Source organism: Microcebus murinus, chromosome 4 (assembly GCF_040939455.1).
Source record: "Microcebus murinus isolate Inina chromosome 4, M.murinus_Inina_mat1.0, whole genome shotgun sequence".
NCBI lineage: Eukaryota > Metazoa > Chordata > Mammalia > Primates > Cheirogaleidae > Microcebus > Microcebus murinus.
This window is the reverse complement of record NC_134107.1, coordinates 2,672,189-2,697,306: the sequence shown is the minus strand read 5'-3', so window position 1 is coordinate 2,697,306 and position 25,118 is coordinate 2,672,189. Positions and strand designations below refer to the sequence as shown.

At 63.6% G+C, this 25,118-nt stretch overlaps 1 protein-coding gene across 2 annotated transcripts; it reads right to left on the bottom strand.

The window, feature by feature from the left end:
* Nucleotides 1-31: 31 nt before the first annotated feature.
* SLC27A1 (solute carrier family 27 member 1) lies at nt 32-24,893 on the bottom strand. Of its 2 annotated transcripts, XM_076001517.1 has the most exons (13): nt 24,692-24,893; nt 23,246-23,413; nt 12,465-12,859; nt 11,740-11,901; nt 11,594-11,663; nt 10,054-10,145; nt 9,869-9,978; nt 5,959-6,168; nt 4,757-4,883; nt 4,531-4,668; nt 4,001-4,165; nt 3,474-3,620; nt 32-1,225 (listed from the first exon to the last, which is right to left on the bottom strand). In XM_076001517.1, the coding sequence occupies exons 2-13, from the start codon at nt 23,410-23,412 to the stop codon at nt 1,068-1,070; spliced, it is 1,941 nt and encodes a 646-aa protein (XP_075857632.1). In that variant the 5' UTR covers nt 23,413; nt 24,692-24,893; the 3' UTR covers nt 32-1,067. The 2 variants fall into 2 exon arrangements, with proteins under 2 accessions (XP_075857632.1, XP_075857633.1); XM_076001518.1 differs by lacking the exon at nt 24,692-24,893 and having other exon boundaries at nt 4,757-4,844; nt 23,246-23,454.
* Between the last annotated feature and the right edge of the window lie 225 nt (nt 24,894-25,118).

The following is a 25,118-nucleotide window of genomic DNA, read 5'->3' as shown; positions in this document are numbered from 1 at the left end:
CGGCCTGCGCCACGTGGAGACGGACACCAAGGACGGGCTCCCTGCAGGTTTATTTCTCACAAGCGACCGGGAACCGAAACCTCGGTGCTCGGGAAGGTCGGGGCGAGCCGGCGCGGCTCGCTCGCTCCCAGCCCGTCCCCGAGGACGGACGGCGCTGCCGAGGGGACAGTCTGACTGGGCGGCCTGGGTGTCTTGAGGAGCCACCGCAAGGCGGATGGCTGCGTCTGGGCCATCCCTGCAGGACTGTCGGGGACGTCACCGCCAACACGGGGCCGGAGCCTTCGGCAGCATGGCCAGTGGGCACGTCCGAGGACCGGAACCCGAGGCCATCGCACCTGCCACCCCGGGGCAGGAGACCTCCCCCGGCCCCACGGCTGCCGCTCCCCGGGGTGGGGTCGCCAGAGAGGGAAGTCTCCGCCGGGGACAGTCTGCCGGAGAGCCACCCGGCCCCGCCGTCACTCAGGGCCCTCCCGCAGGAGTTCCAGGGAGATGCCCGAGCAGGGGCACCCAGGCAGGGCCAGCAGTGGCGGCCACGTCCACGGGGTCACAGTCAATCCCGGAAGCTTCCGGGGCGGCGGGAGAGGAAGGCGGGGCCGGGGAAACCCACCAGGAACGGGGAAGTGCAAACAACACCACAAGGGCAATGGCCGGGCTGGAGACATTTCCAGTTGACCTGCCGATGTCCCCGCACACGGGGGCAGCCCAGGAAGACGACCCGGCCCCTCCGCTGGGCAGGAGGGCGCAGGGCCTGCTTGGAGCTCCCAGGGGCCGGGGCTCCTTAAGGCACAGCCGAGGGGGCGCTCGGGGGGCAGGGGGCCTGCGAGGACAGGACAGGACTCGGCTCCTAAGAAGCGTTTGATCCGCTGCTGGCGGGACAGAGGGGAAAGGGGAGGGGCGGCCAGAGGGACACGGGGCAGGGAGCGAGACAGACAGGCAGGCACGGGAGAAGCGCCAAGGTGGGAGACAGCAGCGGCTCCTCTGAGGTTCCAGATTCGGCCCCAGGACGGCCACCACCGGGGCCAGGCGGGCGTCCGGCTCAAGGAGTCCTCGGCTGGCTGGGATATGGCTCAGAGGGCGTGGGCGCCCGAGCAGATGCGGGTGTAGACGCCCTCGTCCAGCGGCAGGTACAGGCCCTGCTTCAGGTCCAGGAAGAAGAGCCGGTCCGACGTCTGCCGGGGGTCGAAGGCCTCCCGCTGCAGCCTGGTCTTCTGGATCTTGAAGGTGCCTGGCGTGGGGCGGGGGCAGGGGCTGAGCGGGGGCCTGCAGGAGCCCCCAGCCCCCACCCGTTCCGCGCCTCTGGGCCTCCCCAGAGGCCGTCCTCGCGGGAACTTTCTTCCCTGTTTAGCCTGATTCCTCGGGGTCCTTCAGACCCCAGCTTCCTGCCCCTTCCTCCAGGGAGGTCTCCCTGACCACCCCCGCTGCAGCAAGAAACTGTGTGCACTCCCTGCCTGGCCACGTGTCCCTCCCGCACACGACTGAGGCAGGGTTTTGTCTGTCACATGGTGGGTTACAGTTCAGCGACCCAAACACCGTGGGCCAAATTTGGCCCACCCCAAGGTTTTGTAAATAAAGTTTTATTGGCACACCTCCATGCCCATTCATTTAGGTGCCGTCTATGGCTACTTCCCTGCCACAGTGGCAGGGCTGCGTGCTTGCAACAGAGGCGGTGTGGCCTGCAAACCTGGACATACTGATTCTCTGGTCCCGCAAGGAAAAGTTGGTGCCTCCTACACCGGACAATTGTGAAATGGTTTCATGAAAAATATGCTAAGGGTTATGGCTAGCAGAAGAAAACGAGGGATCAGGGGCCCTCAAACTTTTTAAACAGGGGGCCAGTTCACTGTCCCTCAGACCACCGGAAGGCCGCTGGACAATGCGGTGCACAATCCACACGTGCGCACTGTGGGCCCAGGACGAGTCGGCTGCCAAGCAGGACAGGCGGCGGCGGCAAAAACACCCGGCGGGCCGGATAAATGTCCTTGGCGGGCCGAAGTTTGAGGACGCCTGCGAGGGAGGATACCTTTGTGATCTAGAATTTGGGAAGGTAATTTTTAAAAAACTCTTATTATTTTTTTGTTTCTTTTATTTTGTTTTGTTTTGGAGACAAGAGTCTCACTCTGTCACCCACGCTAGAGTGCCGTGGCATCATCATACCTCACAGCAACCTCCAACTCCCGGGCTCAAGCGATCCTCCTGCCTCAGCCTCCTGAGTAGCTGGGACTACAGGCATGCGCCACCATGCCCGGCTAATTTTTCTATTTTTACTAGGGACGGGGTCTCGCTCTTGCTCAGGCTAGTCTCGAACTCCTGAGCTCAAGCAATCCTCCCAGAGTGCTGAGATTACAGGCGTGAGCCACTGCGCCTGGCCTGGGAAGGTAATTTTTAAAAACAGAACTTTTTAAAAAGCACCAACTATAAGTGTAAAGAAAAAGGACAAATTTGTTTGTTTGTTTTTTTTTCTGGATACAGGCTCCCACTATATCACCCTGGCTGGTCTCAAAACTCCTGGCCTCAAGCGATCCTCCTGCCTCAGCCTCCCAAGTAGCTGGGGTTATAGGCATGCGCCACCACACCCAGTTGTTTTTTTTTGAGACAGAGTCTCGCTTTGTTGCCTAGGCTACAGTGAGAGGCATGGCATCAGCCTCGTTCACAGCAACCTCAGATTCCTGGGCTCAAGCGATCCTCCTGCCTCAGCCTCCCGAGTAGCTGGGACTACAGGCATGTGCCACCATACCCGGCTAATTTTTTCTATATATATTAGTTGGCCAATTAATTTCTTTCTATTTATAGTAGAGACGGGGTCTTGCTCTTGCTCAGGCTGGTCTCGAACTCCTGACCTCGAGCAATCCTCCTGCCTCGGCCTCCCAGAGTGCTGAGATGACAGGTATGAGCCACTGTGCCCGGCCCCAGAGTTTCTTTTTTGAACAAAGGGCGCCATGGACAAAATTAACCGTGAGGCTCCATAACAAGAGAAGAGACTTATGACGTCTGAAATTGCTGAGGAATTGGCGCTCAGACTATTATGAGGGATGCCTGTCAATCAGAGAGCACATGACAGCCCACACGAAGACAGTGAGTGACAGCAACAGGCGATTTGCAGAGGACGCCCGGGGGGTGCGAGGTGGCTCACTCCACTTTCCTAGTCACCAGGAAACGCAGAAGACGAACAGAGGCGACACCGTGCGGGAGTGAGAAATGGAAACGGACGATCGCGTACGTGAAACACGGGCAGGCCCGCTGAGCCCGCGTGGCCGGCCGGCCACGGACGTGGCGTGGGACTCAGAGCCGGGCCCGGACGAGGACGGAAGCGCCCGGCCGTGTGCTACGGCTCCGGCTTGGCTGGCCTGTCCCCACCAAACTCATGCTGAAATTCGATCCCCGGTGTGTGGGGGGGGACCAAGGGACCAAGACGTCAGCCAACAGACAAACGGACGGCTGGGGAGAGCGGGGGTGGGGGGGGCGGGGCGGCGCACCTGTGGTGTCCACCTGGGGCAGGAGGCGCAAGAATATGGGCCGGGCATATGGCGGCAGCACCTTCTGCAGCTCCTGGTACATGGCGTTGGGGTCCAGCTGGCCGCGGGGGTCCGCGATGGCCGCCATGCCTGCTTTCCCCTCCACTCCTGCAGGCAGAGGGTCGGCTGAGAACACCCGCCCCCAGCAGCGGCCCCCGGGCCCTGATCTGCGGTCCTCCCCGACCTCAGACAACATCCGCCCAAACAGCAGACGTTTCATGGAGCCCCTGCTTTTTTTTTTTTTTTTTCGCTCCCTGCGGCCCTTAGGCAGGGTTGCTTTCACGATCCCATTTCCCGGATGACAAAACCAAGGCTCGACATCACTCACGTGAACCGACCTCGGAGCCCATGCTCCCAACCGGGCTGCCACGGCGCAGCCGTCCAGGCTGTGCACTGGCCCAGAAGCCCCGGCTCCTCCCGGCCCACCTCTGGCTGTGCTCCCCTGGGGCTGCCACGCTCCCCAGCCAAGCCCCGCAGCCCCGGCTCGCCTGGCACGGCCACCCCATACACAGCCACGTCTGTCTGGCCCAGCAGGCGGCTCAGCACGCTCTCCACCTCGGTGGTGGAGACGTTCTCCCCGCGCCAGCGGAAGGTGTCCCCACTGCGGTCCCGGAAGTACATGTAGCCGAGTTCGTCCATCACCAGCACGTCACCTGGCGGAGGGGAAGGGAGGAGGTGGACGGTGGCTCCCGTCCTCATGGTCAGCCCCTGGGACCCTGCGGGCAGGCACAGCTGAGAGGTAGGCGCAACCGAGAGGGAGGCGTGCCTGAGAGGGAGGTGCACCAAGAGGGAGGCGCAACCGAGAGGGAGGCGTGCCTGAGAGGGAGGTGCAACCAAGAGGGAGGCGCAACTGAGAGGGAGGCACAACCGAGAGGGAGGTGCACCGAGAGGGAGGCATGCCTGAGAGGGAGGTGCAACCGAGAGGGAGGCGCAACCGAGAGGGAGGTGCACCGAGAGGGAGGCGCACCCGAGACGTAGGCGCACCTGAGAAGGAGGTGCACCCAAGAAGGAGGCGCACCTGAGAGGTAGGCGCTGTCGCCCTTGCGGAAGACGCTGTGGGCGATCTTTTCGTTGGTGGCGCTCTCGCTCATGTAGCCATCGAAGCGGCGCAGCGGGTCCTGCTGGTTGATCTGGCCCACAAGGAGGCCGGGCTCCCCTGGGGAGGAGGCACACTCAGGCCCTGCGGGAGGGAGTGGGGTGGGGATCCCAGCTCCCCGGGGAACTGGGCGGGGGCCCCCGCTCACCGGCCTGGCAGGGGATGCAGAGGCCCTGGGCGTCCCGCAGCAGCTCCATCGTGTCCTCGTTGACCTTCACCAGCCGGATGGGGTACACCTGGGGCAGGATGCGGCTGTTGAAGCCACAGGAGCCCACCTGCGGTGGCAAGAACGGAGGTGGCACGGAGCCTGGCGGTGGCCTGGGACCCTCCTCCCTGGCGCTTTGCCTCCCCAGCCCCAGAGCTTGGTGTCGGCATCCCTAGTGTCACCCTCGGCTGTGACCTTGGGTGACCTGCAAAAGGGGGGAGGGACAAGTGCACTGTCCCCCACCCCTGCCCGTCTCCCGCCTTCCCGGCCTTCCCTGCGGTCACACGAGGAGACCTGCAGCGGCCACCACATCCTGGCCCACACAGAACCCTCCGCGCTGGCAGGGAGCGACGCCTGGCGGCCCTGCAGGCATGGGATGCTCGCATTGCTCCTGCCCGCCGCCTGCCGTGGTTCTGTGGGCGGCACAAACGCTCATTCGGGGCGTTTGTGCCGCCACACGCTGCTGAGCGTGTCTGTCATGCGGCCACTCGAGCTGGCACCGCCAGGGTGTCCTCGGCGGGCTGGCTCTCCAACAGATCAGCCGGTGGGGACCCTCCATGCACTGTTCTTGGCACAGGGGACCCAGCCCACGTGGCGCTTGCTTTACCTATGACCATGATTTGCCCCTGGCCGAGGGAGGGAGGGGCTCGGGAAGAGAGAGGGAGAGTCACGCAGGGGCAGGAGAAAGGTGACCCTGCGGTAAGCCGCTGTCCGTCAGGGAAGTACCCGCCCTGCACGCTGAGCTCATGGCGCCGCATGATTGGAACATGGGCGGTGAGTTGTTAGCCCGGTTTACAGATGGGGAAACTGAGGCCCAAGGAACCTTAAGGATTAGCCCAGCAGAAGAGTGCAGCCCCAGCCCCAGCCCCGAGTCCCCCCAAGCACGGGTTTCCCTGTCCATCACCACATGCACTCGTCCCCCACACACTGCGCCGCCGCCCTGGCCTTGAACCCTCCCCAGTCAAGGGTGACGGTCACGTGCCTGACTGCACGCTGAAGGAAGGCACCTGCACGGAGCCTGGGGGTGGGGTTCACAGGGGAGGGGGGGTCCCAGGAGCGCCCCCTACGCCGGGCCCTGCGCGCCCTCCGCGCAGTGGGGACTGGGACCCGGGCGGAGCGGCAGGGACGCGCCCGCGCGCGCGCACCTTGCCGTCCATGTTGGCGATGCTGCAGTTGCACTCGGTGGCGCCGTAGAACTCGCCGATCTGGCGCACGCCGAAGCGCCGCGCGAACTCCTCCCAGATGGCCGGCCGCAGCCCGTTGCCCACCGCCAGGCGCACGCCGTGCCGCCTCTCCGCCTCGCGCGCCGGCTGCTTCAGCAGGTAGCGGCAGATCTCCCCGATGTACTGGACCACCTGGGGGCGCGGGGAGCCCGGGTCGCGGGAGAGCCCCCCAGGACCGCCCACCCGGACGGCCTGGGGATGATTGACAGCCCAGCTAGCGGGGCGCTGCACGCTCCGCTATCTACTAGGGCCAAGGCGCGGATACGAATGGCTGCGGCTGGTGACCCTGCGCCCCTCCACACCTGTACCCCTGCGCGGCCTCCCACGGACACACGGCGCTCAGAGCCTCCGCGGGCACAGGGCCGGGCGACTGGCTGGAGAGCTGGCGCCCCACAGGGCCACCCCGGTCCGGAGCCCACGCCACCCCCGGAGCCCCACCAGCAGAGCCCAGGCTGCCAAGACCATCACCCCTGGGTGGACCCCTGGCAGGTGCCTGCACCAGGCTGGGACTGCGCCCCAGGTACCACGGAGTCACCTGCTTGCGGGCGCCACCTGCAGAGCGTCTTCCCTCCCTGACCCCCCTTGGGGCTTCCGGGGGCGGGGGGGTCACCTACAGCATGCCCCCCCCTCCCCGTGTGCCCTTGAGATCTCTCTTCCCAGTGGTGGCTCTGAATGATTGTCCTCCCCGTTTTACAGGTGGAGAAACTGAGGCTCACAGCTGGTAATTAACTGGCCCACGGTCGCACGGCCTGCAAGTGGCGGCACTGGGTCCGCGCCCAGGCGCCCTGGCCACGGGGCGGTCACGCACTCGGGACTGACCACTAGAGGGATCACAACCGCCACGCACATGCGCGGGGACGTGGCACGCGCTGCGCCTTCCGCCTGCAGCGCCCTTCCCCCAGAGGCACGTGTCCGGCCGGGGTCTTGGCTCAGACGTGGCGCTCCCTGCACGCCGGGCTGAGCCCCCAGCAGGCGTTCGCTAAACCGATAAACAAACCCACCCGCTGGGCACACGCCACCTGCCAAGCACTGAGGCCCGGGGAGGGGACACCACGCACTGCAGACCACCGGCCACCGGCCAACGTGGGAACCCTACGGACAAGAGCTCTCTCCCTCTCTCCCCTCCCCTCCCCTCCCTCTCTGCCTGCCTTGAGTGCGCTGCAGCCCACCCCATTCCCAGGACAGACCACGTGACACAGCCTGGCCAATCAGCTCAGTCCACCCTCAGCCACTGTGATTGGCTTAAGAACGGGCATGGGACCAGAGCTGGGCCAATGAGAACCAGCCCTGGGACTTTTGAGGGACCGTGGAGAAGAGGGAAGCCCTTTTCCCCTGCCGCAGCTACAGGGGACCCTCCTGGAGGAGGGACCCCGGAGGGGAGCTGCCCACTTGAAAAGGAACCCAGGAGGGAGGCTGAAAACAAGACATGGAGATGGACGGAGGCCCTCCTGGATAGAACTGTGCCTGAAGCTGTCTCTGTACAGCCTCCTCAGTTCCATCAGCTAATAAATCCCTTTCCTTCAGGAAGCCAGAGTTTAGCTTAGACTCGGGGTTAGGGTTTTGAGTCCTTTCCACTGCAAAAGCCCTCCCTACATGCAGAGCTGAGCTCCAGATGGTGACCAGATGGTCACAGCGTGCTCTGGGCAGCTCCCTTCCTTCTTCACTCTGTTGCCCAGGCTAGAGTGAGTGCCGTGGCGTCAGCCTGGCTCACAGCAACCTCCAACTCCTGGGCTCAAGCGATCCTCCTGCCTCAGCCTCCCGAGTAGCTGGGACTACAGGCATGCGCCACCATGCCTGGCTCATTTTTTCTATATACTTTTAGTTGGCCAATTAACTTCTTTCTATTTTTAGTAGTGACGGGGGTCTCGCTCTTGCTCAGGCTGGTCTCGAACCCGACCTTGAGTGATCCTCCCGCCTCGGCCTCCAAGAATGCTGGGATTATAGGCGCGAGCCACCGCGCCCCGCCTAGACCACTAGTTCTTGACACCAGGGGCAATTCCGTTTCCCACAAACACATCACAATGTCTGGACAATTTTTCTTTTTAGAGACAGGATCTCATTCGGTCGCCCAGCGGCACAACTGAGTACAGTGGCGCAAACATAGCTCACTGCAGGCTCAAACTCCTGGCCTCAAGCGATCCTCCCACCTCAGCCTCCTGACCAGCTGGGACTGCAGGTGTGTGCCACCACGGCTGGCTAATTTTTCTATTTCTAGAAGAGACGGGGTCTTGCTCTTGCTCAGGCTGGTCTCAAACTCGTGAGCTCGAGCGATCCTCCTGCCTCGGCCTCCCAGAGTCCTGGGATGACAGGTGTGAGCCGAACCCGGCCGATGGAAGGATTCACATAAGACACATCAGCCATTCGTAACGCTGGTTGTCTATGGATTCTTTTTAGAATTATAGAGCATACACATTTTGGGCATGGTGAGACACGGGACTGGCCGTTGCCAGATTCCTGACGACACTGAGAAACCAGTGTCATTCAAAGACACTCCTTGGCTGGGCGCAGAGTTCAAGACCAGCCTGAGCAAGAGCCAGACCCCGTCTCTACTAAAAATAGAAAGAAATTGACTGGACAACTAAAAATATACAGAAAAAATTAGCCGGGCGTGGTGGCGCATGCCTGTAGTCCCAGCTACTCGGGAGGCTGAGGCAGGAGGATCGCTTGAGCCCGGGAGTTGGAGGTGGCCGCGGGCGGAGGGGCAGCATGGGGCATGGGACGGTCCCTGGGACTGGCTCAGGGGTGCGCCAGAACGCCCATCCTTTTCTGCCCACAGCTATGTACATTTCCAACTCTCAATAACTAACTTTTTTTTTTTAAGGCATTGTTTTACAATGTTCCCTGCAAGACCCCCGGGAGGAAGGTAAAACCCTCAGCAGTGGCGCACAGCACAGCTGTCCCTGACCCTGCAGAGTCCCCAGGGGCCTCAGCCCAGAGCACCCGCCGCTGCGGGCCCCGGGCGAGTGGCCCAACCTCCCTGGGCCCCGGCTGCCCGGGGAGAGTTGGCGCCTGCCCACTCGCCACAGCCCTGCACACACCTGCACTCCCTTCGCCTTGCCCGGCCGGCCGGCCGCCCTGCTCCTCCGGGCCTGGCGGTCAGTCCCCTGGGCCCGGCGCCCCGTGCTTACCCTGCCCGCCGGGAAGCCCTCCACATGCCAGGAGTGGACCCCACCCCTGGTCCCACCTCCCCGCACTCGTCAGCAGGAAAGACCCACGGGGCACGGGGAAGGCAGCGCCTTAAGGAGCTTGAAGAGCTCAGGCACCCTGGGCCCAATTCCAGCAGCATTACAAGCCTCAGTTTCCCTACCTGCAAAATGGGTGTGGTGCCTTGACCCGCCCCCAAGCGGTTCAGTTGTGAGGGCCGCGATGCGTTTACACCTGGAGGGTTTAGCCCAGGACTGGACGGGGAGCCAGTGCTCAAGGAACACTGGCCGGCCTCGCTGTCCCCACCCTAGGGAGCCACTCTGGACATCCTCGGGACAGAAGGGAGCAGTGGACCCACAGACAGCAGGTGGGCGTGGCCTGGCAGGTGGGGGCGTGGCCTGGCAGGCGAGAGCGTGGCCTGGAGGTCAGGGGCGTGACCCGGCGGTCAGGAGCGTGGCTTGGCAGACAGGGGCGGGCCTGGTGGGCAGGCGCGTGGCCTGGGACAGGGGCGTGGCCCGGCGGTCAGGGGCGTGGCCTGGGGCGTGGCCTGGCGGTCAGGGGCGTGGCCTGGGACAGGGGTGTGGCCCGGCGGGCATGGGCGTGATCCTGCAGTCAGGGGCGTGGCCTGGGACAGGGGCGGGGCCCGGCGGTCAGGGGCGGGGCCCGGCGGTCAGGGGCGGGGCCTCACCGTGCAGTTGTACTTGACGCAGTCGTCCCAGAAGCGGCTGGCCGAGAACTTCTTGCGGAGGACGACGGTCTGCCCGTAGAGGAGGCACTGCCCCACGCCCATGATATTCCCTGCAGACGGCGGGCTCGGTGAGGGGTGCCCCGCGCCCACCCGCAGCGCCCCGCCCCTCGGCTGCCCCGCCGCACCTGCCGAGTGGTACAGGGGCAGGCAGTCGTACAGCACGTCGGTCGCCCGCATGCGGTAGGCGTGGTGGCCGAAGGCGGCGATGCGGTAGTACCTGCGGGCAGGGAGGGCAGGGGCTGGGGCCTGAACCCCCCAGGGCGCCCGGGGGGTGGGTGAGCGCGCAGGGTGCAGACCAGGCTGGCCAGAGAGGAAACTCGCCCCAAATAAGGAAGGCAATTGTCGGCTGGTGCCAGGTGCCAAGAGGGATGTCACAGGGCGGACCCGCAAAGAGGGACTGATGGTGGCACAGCGGGGAGGCTGGGGGACCCTGTCTGGGGAAGCAAAGCCGGTCTCAGACCGAGCGGGAGGGAGCTACGGGGCGTGCACGTGCAAAGGCCCTGAGGCCGGAAGGAGCGTGTGCGGGTGGGAGGCGGTCTGGGGCGCTGAGGAGTGAGCAAGGGCCGGAGGGGAGCAGATGGCATCCGGGACTCGGCAGAGCTGGAACGATCCGAGAATGGGTTTTATTCGGAAGACATAGGCAGGTGCAGGGAGGTCTGAGTTGGGAATTTTTATTTTCAGAGAGGGTGCCTCGCTCCGTCACCCAGGCTGGAGTGCAGTGGTGTGATCGCAGCTGACCGTAACCTCAAACTCCTGGGCTCAAGTGATCTTTCCAGCTCACCCTCCCAAGTAGCTGGGACTACAGGCACACGCCACCATGCCTGGATTATATATATATTTTTTTTTTGGTTTTTTTGAGACAGAGTCTCACTTTGTTGTCCAGGCTAGAGTGAGTGCCATGGCGTCAGCCTCGCCCACAGCAACCTCCAACTCCTGGGCTCAAGCGATCCTCCTGCCTCAGCCTCCCGAGTAGCTTGGACTACAGGCATGTGCCACCACGCCCGGCTAATTTTTTCTAATATATATATTAGTTAGCCAATTAATTCCTTTCTATTTATAGTAGAGACGGGGTCTCGCTCTTGCTCAGGCTGGTTTTGAACTCCTGACCTCGAGCAATCCTCCCGCCTCCGCCTCCCAGAGAGCTAGGATTACAGGCGTGAGCCACCGCGCCCGGCCTGGATAACATATATGTATATATTTTTATTTTGTAGAGACAAAGTCTTGTTGGTCTCGAACTCCTGGCCTCAAGCAAGCCTCCCACCTTGGCCTCCAGAAGTGCTAGGATTACAGGTGTGAGCCACCGTGCCCGGCCTGATTTAGGATTTGAACCCCTGCCGTGGCTGCTGAGGGGAACTGGGCCACTGGGGACAAGCAGGGGGCAGGAGGCCGAGGAGGGGCTGTGGCAGGGCTGGGGGGGGGGGTGGTGTGGAGAAAAGCAGGCGGATGAGGCAACAGGTCGCGCTGCTGGGCTGGCTGGATGTGGGGACAGCGGAAGAGAGGGTCCCAGAGCACCGGGAACAGGGGAACAGTGCTGAGATGGGCCGTGAGTTTCACCGGGTCGGGGTCCGAGGTGTCCTCGAGCCCCCACAGAAGCTGGGGGCAGGTGAGGCTGCTGAGACATCGGGGGTCACTCCCGGGGGCTCAGGGCCGCGCCCACGGCCTCACCTGCTGTGCACGACGATGGCGGCCTTGGGCAGCCCCGTGGTGCCCGACGTGTAGATGTAGAAGAGCCGATCTGCAGGAGACGGGGCGTTGGGGGCGTCCGGGCGGGCGGCAGGGCGGGCGTGGGGTCCCCCTCCCCCGGCACTCACCGTCCATGCCCTTGCCGGGGGGCTGGGCCAGGGGCGCGGTGGAGGCCTCCTTCAGCAGCGGGTCCAGCAGGTGCGTGTCCGGCAGGGCGCCCTCGGGCCCCAGGTCCCCGGTGCAGAACTTAAGGAGGCTCCTCTGCAGCCGGCCGCTCACCTCCGCCACCGCTGGGGCGGGACACGGTGGCCAAGGTCACGGCCGGCCGGGCCCCTCCAAGGCCTGGGGCCTGCCGTCTCCCTGCCCTGGACACCCCAGACCCTGTGCCTTGCGGCCACCTCCGGGCAAGGCCCCTTCCCGCTCTGGCCTGGGTGGGGCCGGCATCTCCCTCCTCTGCCGCCCGCCCAGCGCCCGTGCACGGCCTCACCCATGCCCAGCCTCACCCGCGCCCGGCCTCACCCATGCCCAGCCTCACCCATGCCCAGCCTCACCCATGCCCAGCCTCACCCATGCCCGGCCTCACCCGCGCCCGGCCTCACCTCTGCGCCCTGCCTCACCCGCCGCCCGGCCTCACCCGCCGCCTGGCCTCACCTACTGCCCGCCCAGCACCCGGCCTCACCCACCACCCGGCCTCACCCCGTGCCCAGCGCCCAGTGCCAGGCCTCACTCGCGCCCGGCCTCACCCGCCGCCCGGCCTCACCCGCCGCCTGGCCTCACCTACTGCCCGCCCAGCACCCGGCCTCACCCACCACCCAGCCTCACCCCGCGCCCAGCGCCCAGTGCCAGGCCTCACCCGCCGCCATCTCTCCGCCGAAGACCAGGCCCTTGGCGCCCGAGGTGCCCAGGCAGAAGGCGAGGGGCTCGCACCGCAGGTTGACGTTGATGAGCGCGGCCTCCACGCCCGCCTTGGCCAGGCCCAGCCACAGCCCCACGAACTCGGGCCGGCCCTCCAGGAAGACGGCCACCACGTCGCCGGGGCCGAAGCCCAGCCGCAGGAAGAGGTTGGCCACGGCGTTGGAGTAGGCGTCCAGCCGCGCGAAGGTCCAGCACGCGCCGCTGCCCGCGTCCACCAGGGCCGGGCGCTCGGGCTGCCGCAGGGCCACCGCCTGGAAGATGCGGGGCACCGTGCGGCCCGCCCGCCGGTGGCCCCGCAGCTCCAGGCGCACGCGGATCAGCACAGACAGGCCGCTGGGGGGGCAGGGGACACAGAGTCACGGGCGCCCTCTTCGGCCTCCTCTCCCGGACCCTGGCGCCCCCGGGCCTCGGTCTCCCCATCTGGGCAGCTCTGGGGATGTTCACAGCTAACACTCTCGGGCCGGGCGTGGCAGCTCACGCCTGTCGTCCCAGCACTCTGGGAGGCCGAGGCGGGAGGATCGCTCGGGGTCAGGAGTTCGAGACCAGCCTGAGCAAGAGCGAGACCCCGTCTCTACTATAAATAGAATGAAATTAATTGGCCAACTAATATATATATATAGAGAGAGAGAAAGAATAATCAGCCGGGCGTGGTGGCGCGTGCCTGTAGTCCCAGCTACTTGGGAGGCTGAGGCAGGAGGATCGCTTGAGCCCAGCGGTTTGAGGTTGCTGTGAGCGAGGCTGACACCACGGCACTCACTCCAGCCCGGGCAACAGAGTGAGACTCTGTCTCAAAAAGAAACAAAACACTCTTGGCGGCGGTCTCGGGCCCAGTCACCCAGCAGTTGGATGTGGGTGGGATTCCCGAGGCCGCCCAGCCAAAACAGTGCGGACCAGTCACTCTGTCCCCCACCCCGCCCCAGCCGGCCTGGTGGCCCTGGGGGAGCCGGGACCTCCTGGCACCCGCCCTGCCACCCTGACCTCTGGCTCCGAGAGGCGACCTCCTGTGGGGTTACACCACTGGCACGGGCGTGCTTGTCACAGCAGCTTGCACTGCCCTGTCCTGCCTGGCACGACGGGCGGGGTCTGCACTTGGCCCACCCCTTCCCCAGCCGGGTCTGGCCCCGCCCACCGGCCCAGCCGGCCCCGCCTGCGCACTCCGCTGCCCCCCCCACTCCCACCCCCTCCGGACTTCTGCACCCCGGCCGCTGCCAGTGACCTCAGCACCGCCGCGCACGCGGTCACTCATTCCGCCACCCGCCCTGCCTTCCTCCTCAGTCCACTCGTCCTGTCCTCCCCTCCTTCATTCGTTCATTCCATCACTCATTCCTTCCTTCCTTCCTTCATTCTGTCACTTACCCCGTCTTTCATTCATTCCCTCCTTCCTTCCTTCCTTCCCTGCTTCCTTCACTCACCCCTTCATCCATTCATTCGTCCCTTCCTTCATTCATTCCATCATTCCTTCCTTCCTTCCTTCCCTGCTTCCTTCACTCATCCCTTCATCCATTCATTCATTCCCTCCTTCATTCATTCATTCCATCTTTCCTTCCTTCATTCTGTCATTTATCCCGTCTTTCATTCATTCCCTCCCTCCTTCATCCTTCATTCCCTTCCTCCTTCCTTCCTTCATTCCCTGCTTCCTTCACTCATCCCTTCATCCATTCATTCGTCCCCTCCTTCATTCACTCATTCCTTCCATCATTCGTTCATTCCATCATCATTCATTCCTTCCTTCATTCTATCATTTATCCCATCTTGCATTCATTCCCTCCTTCCTCCTTCCTTCATTTCCTGCTTCCTTCACTCATTCCCTTCAACCATTCATTCGTCCCCTCCTTCATTCACTCATTCCCTCCATCATTCATTCATTCTGTCATCATTCCTTCCCTCCATCATTCATTCATTTCCGTCACTTATGCCATCTTTCATTCATCCCCTCCTTCCCCCGCAGGCTGCCACGGCATGCCAGGGCCTGCGGTGCGCCGACACTCCCCTCGGCCGGGCACAGAGCAGTGACCAAAGACCGCCAAGCCCATGCTGGGGGCCCACAGTCCCCCGGGGCCAGGGCCCTCCAGGTACAGGGCTGAGCACGCACAGCGCTGGGTGGTGACCAGGCTGCCAGGGGACGGTGCGGCCAGAGCGACACGGACCAGGGCAGGGGCGGGAGAGGCCTGGAAGAGCGGCAGGGGCGCCTGGCGAGGTGAGGGGGAGCCGAGGTGGGTGGAGCCGGGCACTGCGAGTGCAAAGGCCCTGAGGTGGGGACAGGCCTGGGGACGAGGCCCAGAGTGGAGGCCGGCATGGAGGAGTCGGGCTGGGGGAGGCGGAGGGCGAGGGGGTGCGAGGCGGGCAGGAGGGGCTGCGCAGGGAGCCCCGAGGACGGGATGGGAGGCCGGTGGGACCGGGGAGAGGGCATCTGCAGTTTCCAGAAACAGGGTGCAGGATTCTGGTGAGATGCCTGAGATTTCTCGCTTGGGTCAAACACTTGCCCTGGAAGCCTCTGGAAGCCCTCCGGCTACCCTCGGGACGGGACCGGGGTGCTGAGGTCCTTGCAACTCGATGCCGGCACCCACCAGCCCCCACAGACCCGCCCACTCACTGGGCTCCTCCCAGCCATCCTCCCCGCCACCTCCAGGAAGCCCTCCAGGCACCTGCAGGGGGCCGGCCCCTGTGCCACGCCCACTGCTGCCCCAGCCCCACACAGAGTCCCCCGAATGGGGCCGGACTTGGGCCGCCGGGCACTGGCGGGCCCAGGGAGCGTTCTCCTGTCCACACTTGGGGCCTGGCCCTGCGCAGAACCTCCGGGCCATGCGTCCACACCCCAGACCGTGAGCGCCCAAGGGAGCCGGTCTCCGCTGCAGCCGAGGGCCCTGGCGCCCGGCACGGGTGCTCCGTAAACAGAGGCCGATGGTGGCGTCCGCAGCCCAGCGGTGGCTGCCAAAGGCTGTGGGCCTTTCTTTCTTCCCTAAACCCCGCCTCGCAGTTCCCCCCCCACCCGGCCGGCACCACCCTGCCCCAGGACACCTTGGCACCTGGAACGCCCCGCCCAGCCCCCACGCAGCTCCTTCCCAGGCCTGGCTCCAAGCGTCACCTTGGTTGGCCGCTCCTGGACCCCTGCTGTCACCGCCCACCTCCCAAGCTCCTGCGTCCCATCCCTGCTGTGTCGTCTTCTCCACAGAGGCCGGCCAGTGCCGTGCGTCCATTCACGGCCTTGCCCTGGCTCCAGGCAGACGGGACAAGCGCCTGTCACGCTCCGGCCACAGGGAGACAGCAGCGGAGGGGACAGCCCAGGGTCCCCGCCCTGGGGAACACAGAGCGCCTGCCACAAATAACCCGGCCGGCTGGGGAAGAGGTGCACCCGGGCTCCCGGGTCCCACCTGGATTCCGCAGCCCGGAGGGAGGGAGGAGGCAGCAGCCGCCAGGTGCCAGCCCGGTCCTCGGCAGGGGCGGGGTCTAGGGGCAAAGCCGCTCTGCCAGGGGGCCGGGCGCGGGGACACAGAGGCAAAGCCCCGGGGCCTCAGCAGGTTGGGGCCCCCCAGGCCTGCCCTCTGCTCTGGGGGCAGCTCTCCAGCCCCTGGCAGGTGAACGGCGACACCAGCCTAAGCATCCCAGAGAGCACGCTGCGCAGGGCCTCCCCGCCAGAAGCTAGAAGACAAAGCACCGCGGGACAGCAGCCACATAAAAGAACTTCCAGAAAGGCGAAACCAGAGACTCGGTGGCTCAAGCTCATAGTCTCAGCTACTCGGGAGGCTGGGCGGAGAGGATGGCTTGAGGCTGGGAGTTTTGAGTCCAGCCCGGGCAACACAGGGAGAACTTCTCCCTTGGAAAAAAAAAAGTCTGGGCGCGGCGGCTCTCGCCTGTCCCCTCAGAACTTTGGGAGCTCCAGGCAGGAAGATCGCTGGAGGTCGGGAGTTCGAAACCAGCCTGAGCAAGAGCGAGACCCCGTCTCTACTAAACACAGAAAGAAATAATTAGGCCAACTAAAAATATATAGAAAAAATCAGCCGGGCGTGGTGGCGCGTGCCTGTAGTCCCAGCTACTCGGGAGGCTGAGGCAGGAGGATCGCTTGAGCCCAGGAGTCTGAGGTTGCTGTGAGCGAGGCTGACGCCACGGCACTCACTCTAGCCCGGGCAACACAGCGAGACTCTGTCTCAAAAAAAAACCAAAAACCTAATTCTCTTGTTTGAGCCACCCGGTATGGCGAGCTTTGCTGTGGCCGCAGAGCTGGCCGGGTGTCATGTTTCGGGCGTGTCTACAAGGGCGGTCAAGTCAGAGCCTTTATTCACCAAGAAGAGAAAACGGTCCCAAACTCGTATGCACCTAATAACAGAGCCTCAAAATACAGAAAGTTAAGCACGGCTGCAGGGCATCGTGAGTTGATCTTTGCGTTGGGTCTGTCACTGGGGTTTCTAGCGCCGACGTAGCCTGTGGTGTTCCTCGCCAGGACCCCACTCTGTCTGATTTTATTTCCATCTTAGCAAGCCACGCATATTTGGGGGCTGTTACCCGCCGCTTGGGTGCCTGAGGCTGCTGAGCACCTCGCCACCCGCTCAGCAGCCCCGGTGACGGCCCCCACCTAGAGTGCCACACGTCCCCAGAGAGGGCACGGAGGGGGCTCAGACACCGGCCTCCAAGGGCCCCCGGGGAGGGACAGGCTCCCTGCTCCCGTTCACCGGCCACAGCAGGCCGCGAGCCTCCCTGGCTTCAGAACCTGGAGGCTCACTACTCCCTCACGCCTAGAAGGCGCGCTGGAAATGGTGGCCAAAATCACTAACGGCCACCGACAGCTGTCCCCAGGAGAGCCCGAGGTGTCCGGGCAAGAGTTGGCGAGCTTTCTGTAAAGAACCAAAGAGCGGGCCGGGCGCGGAGGCTCACGCCTGTCATCCCAGCACTCTGGGAGGCCGAGGCGGGAGGATCGCTCGAGGTCAGGAGTTCGAGACCAGCCTGAGTGAGAGTGAGACCCCAGCTCATACTATAAATAGAAAGAAATTAATTGGCCAACTAATATATATAGAAAAAATTAGCCGGGCACGGTGGCGCATGCCTGTAGTCCCAGCTGCTCGGGAGGCTGAGGCAGGAGGATCGCTTGAGCCCAGGAGTCTGAGGTTGCTGTGAGCGAGGCTGACACCACGGCACTCAAGTCTGGGCAACAGAGTGAGACTCTGTCTCAAAAAAATAGAAAAAATAAAATAAATAGGAGGGCGCCCCGGGAGCGAGCTCGCCAGAGCGGCCGGAAGAAGCCCACGGGGCCGCCCGCCCCTGCGTTTCCGGGCAACACAGCGAGAAATGGGACATGGGACGGAAGCCACAGCTGGGCGCCGGGGCCCAACACGAGGTCCCCGACCGGGCACAGGGGGACGGGCCCGGCCGCCCTCCAGGACACCCACGTGGGCAGGCAGCGGGTCCCGGCGCTTGGTCCCAGCCTCGTGCCCGGGCGGCCCTCCCTGGCCCGGGTTTGAGCCACCCCCGCCCGTCAGACAAAGAGGCCACTGTCCACTGTCTGGGTCCCCACCCGCTGCTGCTCTGCCCGGGCCCCGCACGGACACCATGATCGGACTCCACGTCCCCAAGTGCAGGGCCCCTGGCAGCACTGGGGCGGCGTGCTGAACGGTGTCCTGAACCCCGGCCGGAGCCCAGCACCCCCGCCGCCCCGGACAGCCCGGCCACGAGCGCGGGCCCCGGACCCCGGCCCGCCCCGGCTGCGCGTTCCCGGGCAAACGGCCTCTCTGAGCCCTCGTGCGTTTCACCTGCCGGCAGCGCGGGTTCGCAGGCGCCCTCTCCTTACAGGACTGCGAGAGGCCCAGGACGAGTCTAGCGCCGGGAGGCCCACGCGGGCCGGTCGGGCAGCTGCCGCTCATAACAGACCCCCAGCAATCGCCCGCAGGAACCACAGATAGCCGCAGCACACGGTGTCGCTTCGTTTCCTTCCTTCCTTCCTTCCTTCCTTCCTTCTTTCTTCTTTCTGTCTCCTTCCTTCCTTCCTTCCTTCCTTCCTTCTTCTTTCTGTCTTCTTTCTTTCTTCCTTCCTTCCTTCCTTCCTTCTTTCTTCTGTCTTCTTTCTGTCTCCTTCCTTCCTTCCTTCCTTCCTTCCTTCCTTCCTTCCTTCCTTCCTTCCTTCCTTCCTTCTTTCTTCTGTCTTCTTTCTGTCTTCTTCCTTCCTTCCTTCCTTCCTTCCTTCCTTCCTTCCTTCCTTCCTTCCTTCCTTCCTTCCTTCCTTCCTTCTTTCTTCTGTCTTCTTTCTTTCTTTCTTTCTTTCTTTCTTCCTTCCTTACTTACTTACTTCTTTCTTCTGTCTTCTTTCTGTCTCCTTCCTTCCTTCCTTCCTTCCTTCCTTCCTTCCTTCCTTCCTTCCTTCTTCTGTCTTCTTTCTGTCTTCTTCCTTCCTTCCTTCCTTCCTTCCTTCCTTCCTTCCTTCCTTCCTTCCTTCCTTCCTTCTTTCTTCTGTCTTCTTTCTGTCTCCTTCCTTCCTTCCTTCCTTCTTTCTTTCTTCTGTCTTCTTTCTGTCTTCCTTCCTTCCTTCCTTCCTTCCTTTCTTCTGTCTTCTTTCTTTCTTTCTCCTTCCTTCCTTCCTTCCTTCCTTCCTTCCTTCCTTCCTTCCTTCCTTCCTTCCTTCTCTTTCCTTTCTCTTCTTTTTTTTTTGACAGAGTCTCACTCTGTTGTCCAGGCTAGAGTGAGTGCCGTGGCGTCAGCCTCGCTCACAGCAGCCTCCAACTCCTGGGCTCAAGCGATCCTCCTGCCTCAGCCTCCCGAGTAGCTGGGACTACAGGCATGCACCACCACCCCCGGCTCATTTTTTTATATATATATATATATTTTTAGTTGGCCAATTAATTTCTGTCTATTTTTTAGTAGCGACGGGGGTCTTGTTGTTGCTCAGGCTGGTCTAGAACTCCTGACCTTGAGCGATCCTCCCGCCTCAGCCTCCCAGAGTGCTATCATCTCACGGTTTCTACGGGTCAAATATCTGGGAGTGGGCCGGGCACGGTGGCTCATGCCTGTAATCTTAGCACTCTAGGAGGCCAAGCAGGGAGGCTTACTTGAGGTCGGGAGTTCGAAACCAGCCTAGGCAAGAGTGAGACCCCCGCCTCTAAAAAAATATAACAGAAAAATGAGCCGGGCATGGTGGCGCATGCCTGTAGACTCAGCTACTCGGGAGGCTGAGGCAGGAGGATCACTTAAGCCCAGGAGTCTGAGGTTGCTGTGAACGAGGCTGACGCCACGGCACTCACTCTAACCCGGGCGACAGAGCGAGACTCTGTCTTAAAAAACGAAAGGTCTTGGGGTGGCTTAGCTGGGTGATCATGGCTCGGGGTCAGGTAAGCCGGGGCTTCAGTCATTTCGAGGCTTTTTACCAGGGAAAAATCCACTTCCGAGGTCCCCCACGTGGGCCTTTCCACAGGGCTGCCCCAGGACGTGGGGCGAGTGACCCAAGACACAGCGCCCACGAGAGAAGCCACAGTCTTTCTCCAATAACGTCACGACTGCCGTCCCATCCCTTCCGCGGTATTCCACTCGCCGGCCGGAGCCACCGGGGCCGGCCACACCCAGAGGGGAGGACAACCCCGAGGCAGGAGGCAGGCGCCCCCAGGGCCATCTTCGAGGCTGCCCCCATATACAAGTGTGTCGAGCCAAGCCGGGGACGCAGAGTGGCCCCAGACCCTGCCCTGTCCCCCAGGGGAGGCACAACCGGGCACGGGGGTTCCTGGGTTCTGGCAGGGGCAAAACTGGGGAGGAAGGAGGCACAGCCTGGGTGTGCCCAGGAAGGAGGGGAAGTCCCTGCACTTGGCAAACATGTCCCGTGCTCCTGCCGGGTGCCAGCCCCGGGCCGGGGGCAGGGCCAGAGTGGCACCAACTCCAACACGCTCTCCATCCACACCCCCGAGGTCTGGCAGGGGAAAAGAGGCCCGAGAACTAACAAGCAGGAACACGGGCAGATAAAATAATTACAAATGACACACAGGGCCAGTGGGGGGCGGCCACACCGCTCGGCTTGCAATCCCGTTCCCACCGCTTGTGTGACCGGGGACGAGTTGCACGGCCACACTGTGCCTCAGTGTGCTCATCAGTAAGACGGGGACAGGACAGTGCCCACCCCACGGGGTGGTAAGAGGGCTTTGTACATAGGGTCATGCTTGCAAAATGCCGAGCACGGCCGGCCCCCGGCACGGCGGGAACACTCGGAAACTGCTGGCCGTTCTGCCAGACACTGGGAGGCTCTGGCTGAAAGTGACAAGCGGGGAAGCAGCCACCTTGGCAGAGGGGACAAAACAGCAGGTGCGGCTGGACACAGTGGCTCACGCCTGTCATCCTAGCATTCTGGGAGGCCGAGGCAGGAGGATCGCTCGAAGTCAGGAGTTCGAGACCAGCCTGAGCAAGAGCGAGACCCCGTCTCTACTATAAATAGAAAGAAATTAATTGGCCAACTAATATATATATAGAAAAAACTAGCCGGGCATGGTGGCGCATGCCTGTAGTCCCAGCTACTCGGGAGGCTGAGGCAGGAGAATTGCTTGAGCCCAGGAGTTGGAGGTTGCTGTGAGCTAGGCTGACGCCAGGGCACTCACTCTAGCCTGGGTAACAGAGCAAGACTCTGTCTCAAAAAAAAAAAAAAAAAAAGACAGCAGGTGCAAAGGCCCTGGGGCTGGAATGAAGTTAAGGAAGGGCAAAGAGGTAGGTGTAGCTGGAGGAGTGACGGGGGGGGGCAGTGGAGGGTGGGGACGTGGTCAGGGACCTCGTGGTGGGCCGTGCTCAAGTGTGTGGTCTAGATTCTAGGGGCCACGAGGCTCAGGAGGCAGCGCTGAGCAGGAAAATCCAGCAGTTTCCCGGAGCGGGGGGTTGTACAGCACCCCCCAGGCAGAAAGGGGTGCCGTGTGTCCCAGACAGAGGGGACAGCTGGAGGCCGACGCTGCAGTGAGTTGATCTGGGGACCAGGTGCACGTACAGAAGTGGAGAACGGCAGGTGGGCGGGGAACAGGCTGGCAGGACAATGAATGCCCAGCTGGAGGCTGAGCCTTCCCGGGCAGGGGCACGATGAGATCGGCACATCAGAGCCACCAAGGCGCGGGTAGTGGGGAAGGGGCAGGGGCCACGGAATGGAGAAGAAAGGATGGAGTTTTAGAAAGTTCCAGACCAGGCCGGGCGCAGTGGCTCATGCCTGTAATCCTAGCACTCTGGGAGGCTGAGGTGGGCGGATTGCTTGAGGTCAGGAGTTCGAGACCAGCCTAAGCAAGAGCGAGACCCGTCTCTACTATAAATAGAAAGAAAATTAATTGGCCATCTAATATATACAGAAAAAATGACCTGGGCATGGTGGCACATGCCTGTAGTCCCAGCTACTCGGGAGGCTGAGGCAGGAGGATCGCCTGAGCCCAGGAGTCTGAGGTTGCTGTGAGCGAGGCTGACGCCACGGCACTCACTCTAGCCTGGGCAACAAAGCGAGACTCTGTCTCAAAAAAAAAAAAGTTCCAGACCAATTGACTAGCAGTGGGGCCCTTCCCAGCTCCACACCCCTGTCCCTTCAGCCTTGGCAGGGGTTCAGCCCCGCCACCTCCCCGCAAGAGCTGTGAAGGTGCCCAGCTTGGCCTGGCTCAGGGCGGGTGCCACCTGCTCCCTCAGGGGGCTACTGCTGACATCTGCTCTGAACCCCCTGCGTCACCTATGTCACCCCAGAAGGACCCCACAGCTCCTCTTAGCCAGCCCCTCAGACACACCCCAGAGAGCCTCCAAGGATCCCCCCATATGACACCGGAATCTGTCCCCTCCCAGAAAGCCAGTCTCCAGACACCCTCAAACACATCCTGGAATACACAGCAACCTCCCTGAACCCCAGTGTCCCCACACACACACCCCAAACTCTCGAAGCGGGTGCCCCAGCCACGCGGAAACCCGTCAGCCGACCCAAGGGGACACGCAGCCTTCGGAGGCCCGAGAGTCCTTTGCAGACTCCCCGGGCAGCCCCCTCGTCCCTCAGAGCAAGCCCTAAACAGACCCGAGTGCCTTGGCAGCCCCCAGAGGCCACCGGGTCGCCCCTGCGAGCCCCAGCACCCTAGTGCATGCAGAGCCCACAGAGGCCTCCTGCAGTCGCCACGGCCCCAGAGCGTCTCCCAAACCCCTAGCTTTGTACATAAGGTCATGCCTGCAAAATGCCGAGCTTGGCCCCCAGTACGGTGGGAACACTCAGAAACTGCTGGCCATTCTGCCAGACACGGGGTGGCTCTGGCTGAAAGCAGCAACCTAGGCAGAGGGGACAGCAGGTGCAAAGGCCCTGGGGCTGGAACAAAGTTAACGAAGGGCAAAGAGGTAGGTGTAGCTGGAGGAGTGACACGGGGGGGGGGGGGGTAGGCAGTGGAGGATGGGGACGTGGTCAGGGACCTCATGGTGGGCCATGCTCAGGTGTGTGGTCTAAGGGCCACGAGGCTCAGGAGGTGGCGCTGAGCAGGAAAATCCAGCAGTTTCCCGTATGGGGGTGTCATACAGCACCCCCAGGCAGAAAGGGGTGCGGTGTGTCCCAGGCAGAGGGGAGGGGACAGCTGGAGGCCGCAGCTCCCCGGAACTCCCACCAGCTGCCCAAAGACCCCAAGCTGCCCCGCAGGGCCCCTGCGCTCTCCCGGGCAGCCTCCAAAGCCCCAAGCACCTCGGAACCCACCCCGCTCCGCCCGGATGCCCCCCGCTCGTCCCCGCCCGGAGCCCCGGCCCTCCGAGCCCCGGGTCCCCCGGCCCACTCACAAGAGGTCCCGCCTCGCCGTCTTGCAGACGATGCGCAGGAAGCGCCAGCCGCCGCTGCCCACGTACACGCAGAGCGCCGCCGCCGCGCTCCAGCTCCACGGCAGCCCCAGCAGCCACAGCAGCGCCAGCGAGGCGGCGGAGGCCGCGCCCGCACGCGGAGCCCGCATCCTGCGGAGGCGGGGAGCGCTGAGGCCGCGGGCCGCGCCGGCTCCGCCCCCGCCCCGCCCCCAGGGCGAGCCCCGCCCCGCCCCGGGTGAGCCCCGCCCCCGGGCCAACCCGAGAGGCGCTCTCTCCCAGCCAGACTCCGCCCCCAGGCCTGGGATTGGCCAGGCGCTTCAGGGAAGGCCCCGCCCCCCAGGCCTGGGATTGGCCGCGTCCTGCTCGGGTTCCGCCCGACCCCACGTTGGGCCCCGGGAGTCCCCGCCAAGGATAGCAACAGGCCCCGCCCACAGGGCCAGCACTTCCACCGCGTCGGTCGCTGTCCCCATGCCTTAATCTAGCTGCTAGGCTCCATCCCGGGATCCACCTTCACATCCTGTCCCCGAGTCTACCCGGCCTCAGGCCCCTCGCCTTTCTCCACTCGGCCTTCGCAGCCGAGCCTGGCTCCCTTCCGGAGGCCACGACCATAGAGAGGTTCTCCGGGCCAGAGAGACGACGGCCAAAGAGACCCGGGGAGGGGCTAGAGCAGCCCGCCGGAGATGGCCGCTGTCTCCATGGCAACCAAGCCTCGCCCGCTTCCTCGCCTCCCGCCCGCGTGTCTAGGAGACGCGAGTGTTCTGCGGCCGGGCCGGGGGGGCGTGGCTCGCGGGACGTTCCCGCGGCCTCAAGGCCGCACGCGGGGCTCCAGGTCGCCGGGGGGCGGCCCCTCAGCCGAAACTTCGCGGAACAAAGTTTGCATTCGGCCAAAAGGCCGCGCTCAAGGGTGCAGACGGCCACCTGTGGTTGCCCCAAGGCCGCAGGTTCGCCCCCCGGCCCCGCGCGTGGCGTGCGGGATCCCTACCCCCGGGGACCAATCAAATAGCAGCTCACACCCACGGCCCGCCTGCGTTGGATTCCTGCCTCCACTTGTCCTGAATCCAAGCCCCAAAGCCTGTCCGCTTTTAAACACCCTTGGGGGGGGGGGCAGGGAGTGCTAAACTCACACCCCAGGGGCCTCAGAAGGCTCTAAATCCAACCCCCGCCCCGGTCTCAAACAAGGAGGCCAAAGACCCCGCTAACCCTAAATCCATACCCCAAGGCCTCGTCCCAGTAAATCTCAAAGTCACACCCCCGGAGCCCCAGGGAAGACAAAACCCACACAGCAGGTCCTGGGCCTTCCCAGATGGACCCAGGCGGGCAGTCTTTTATTTGCAACCCGGGGTCCTAGGTGCCCACGGGGAGGTCACCGAAGCCCTCTGCCTGACCAGCTGCAGGGCAGGCCGCCCCCAGCCCTGTTCTCTGGCCGACCTTGAAGTTGCAGGAAGACCTTCAGTCTCTGCTGCTCCTTGCTTGGCTTCCAGAAGCTCAGGAGGCAGCCGGGGACTCCAAACCTCGCCCAGGCAGGTCGGGCCCCTCCTGGGCTTCTCTTTCCGCAGACTTCCTGGGCCCTTCTCGCCTGGGCTGTGCCCACGCAGGCCTCTGCCTTGGGTCCCTCCCTTCCAGCTCCCCTCCCCTGCCCCCCTGCCCACCCGGCTGCTGGTTGTTTTCTGCCCAGCTTGGCCACCATTCTCCTTGGGAGGCGGCCAGGGCCTGCTTCCAGCACCACTTGGAGGACAGGGCCGGGCAGGCGCTCACCCCCCACGCCGCCTGCCATTGGTCGCTGTGGAAAGCCCGGGGGTGGGTGGGGGAAGGGGGGGTGAGGTGGCAGATCCCGAGGACAAGCGGGGAGCCAGCC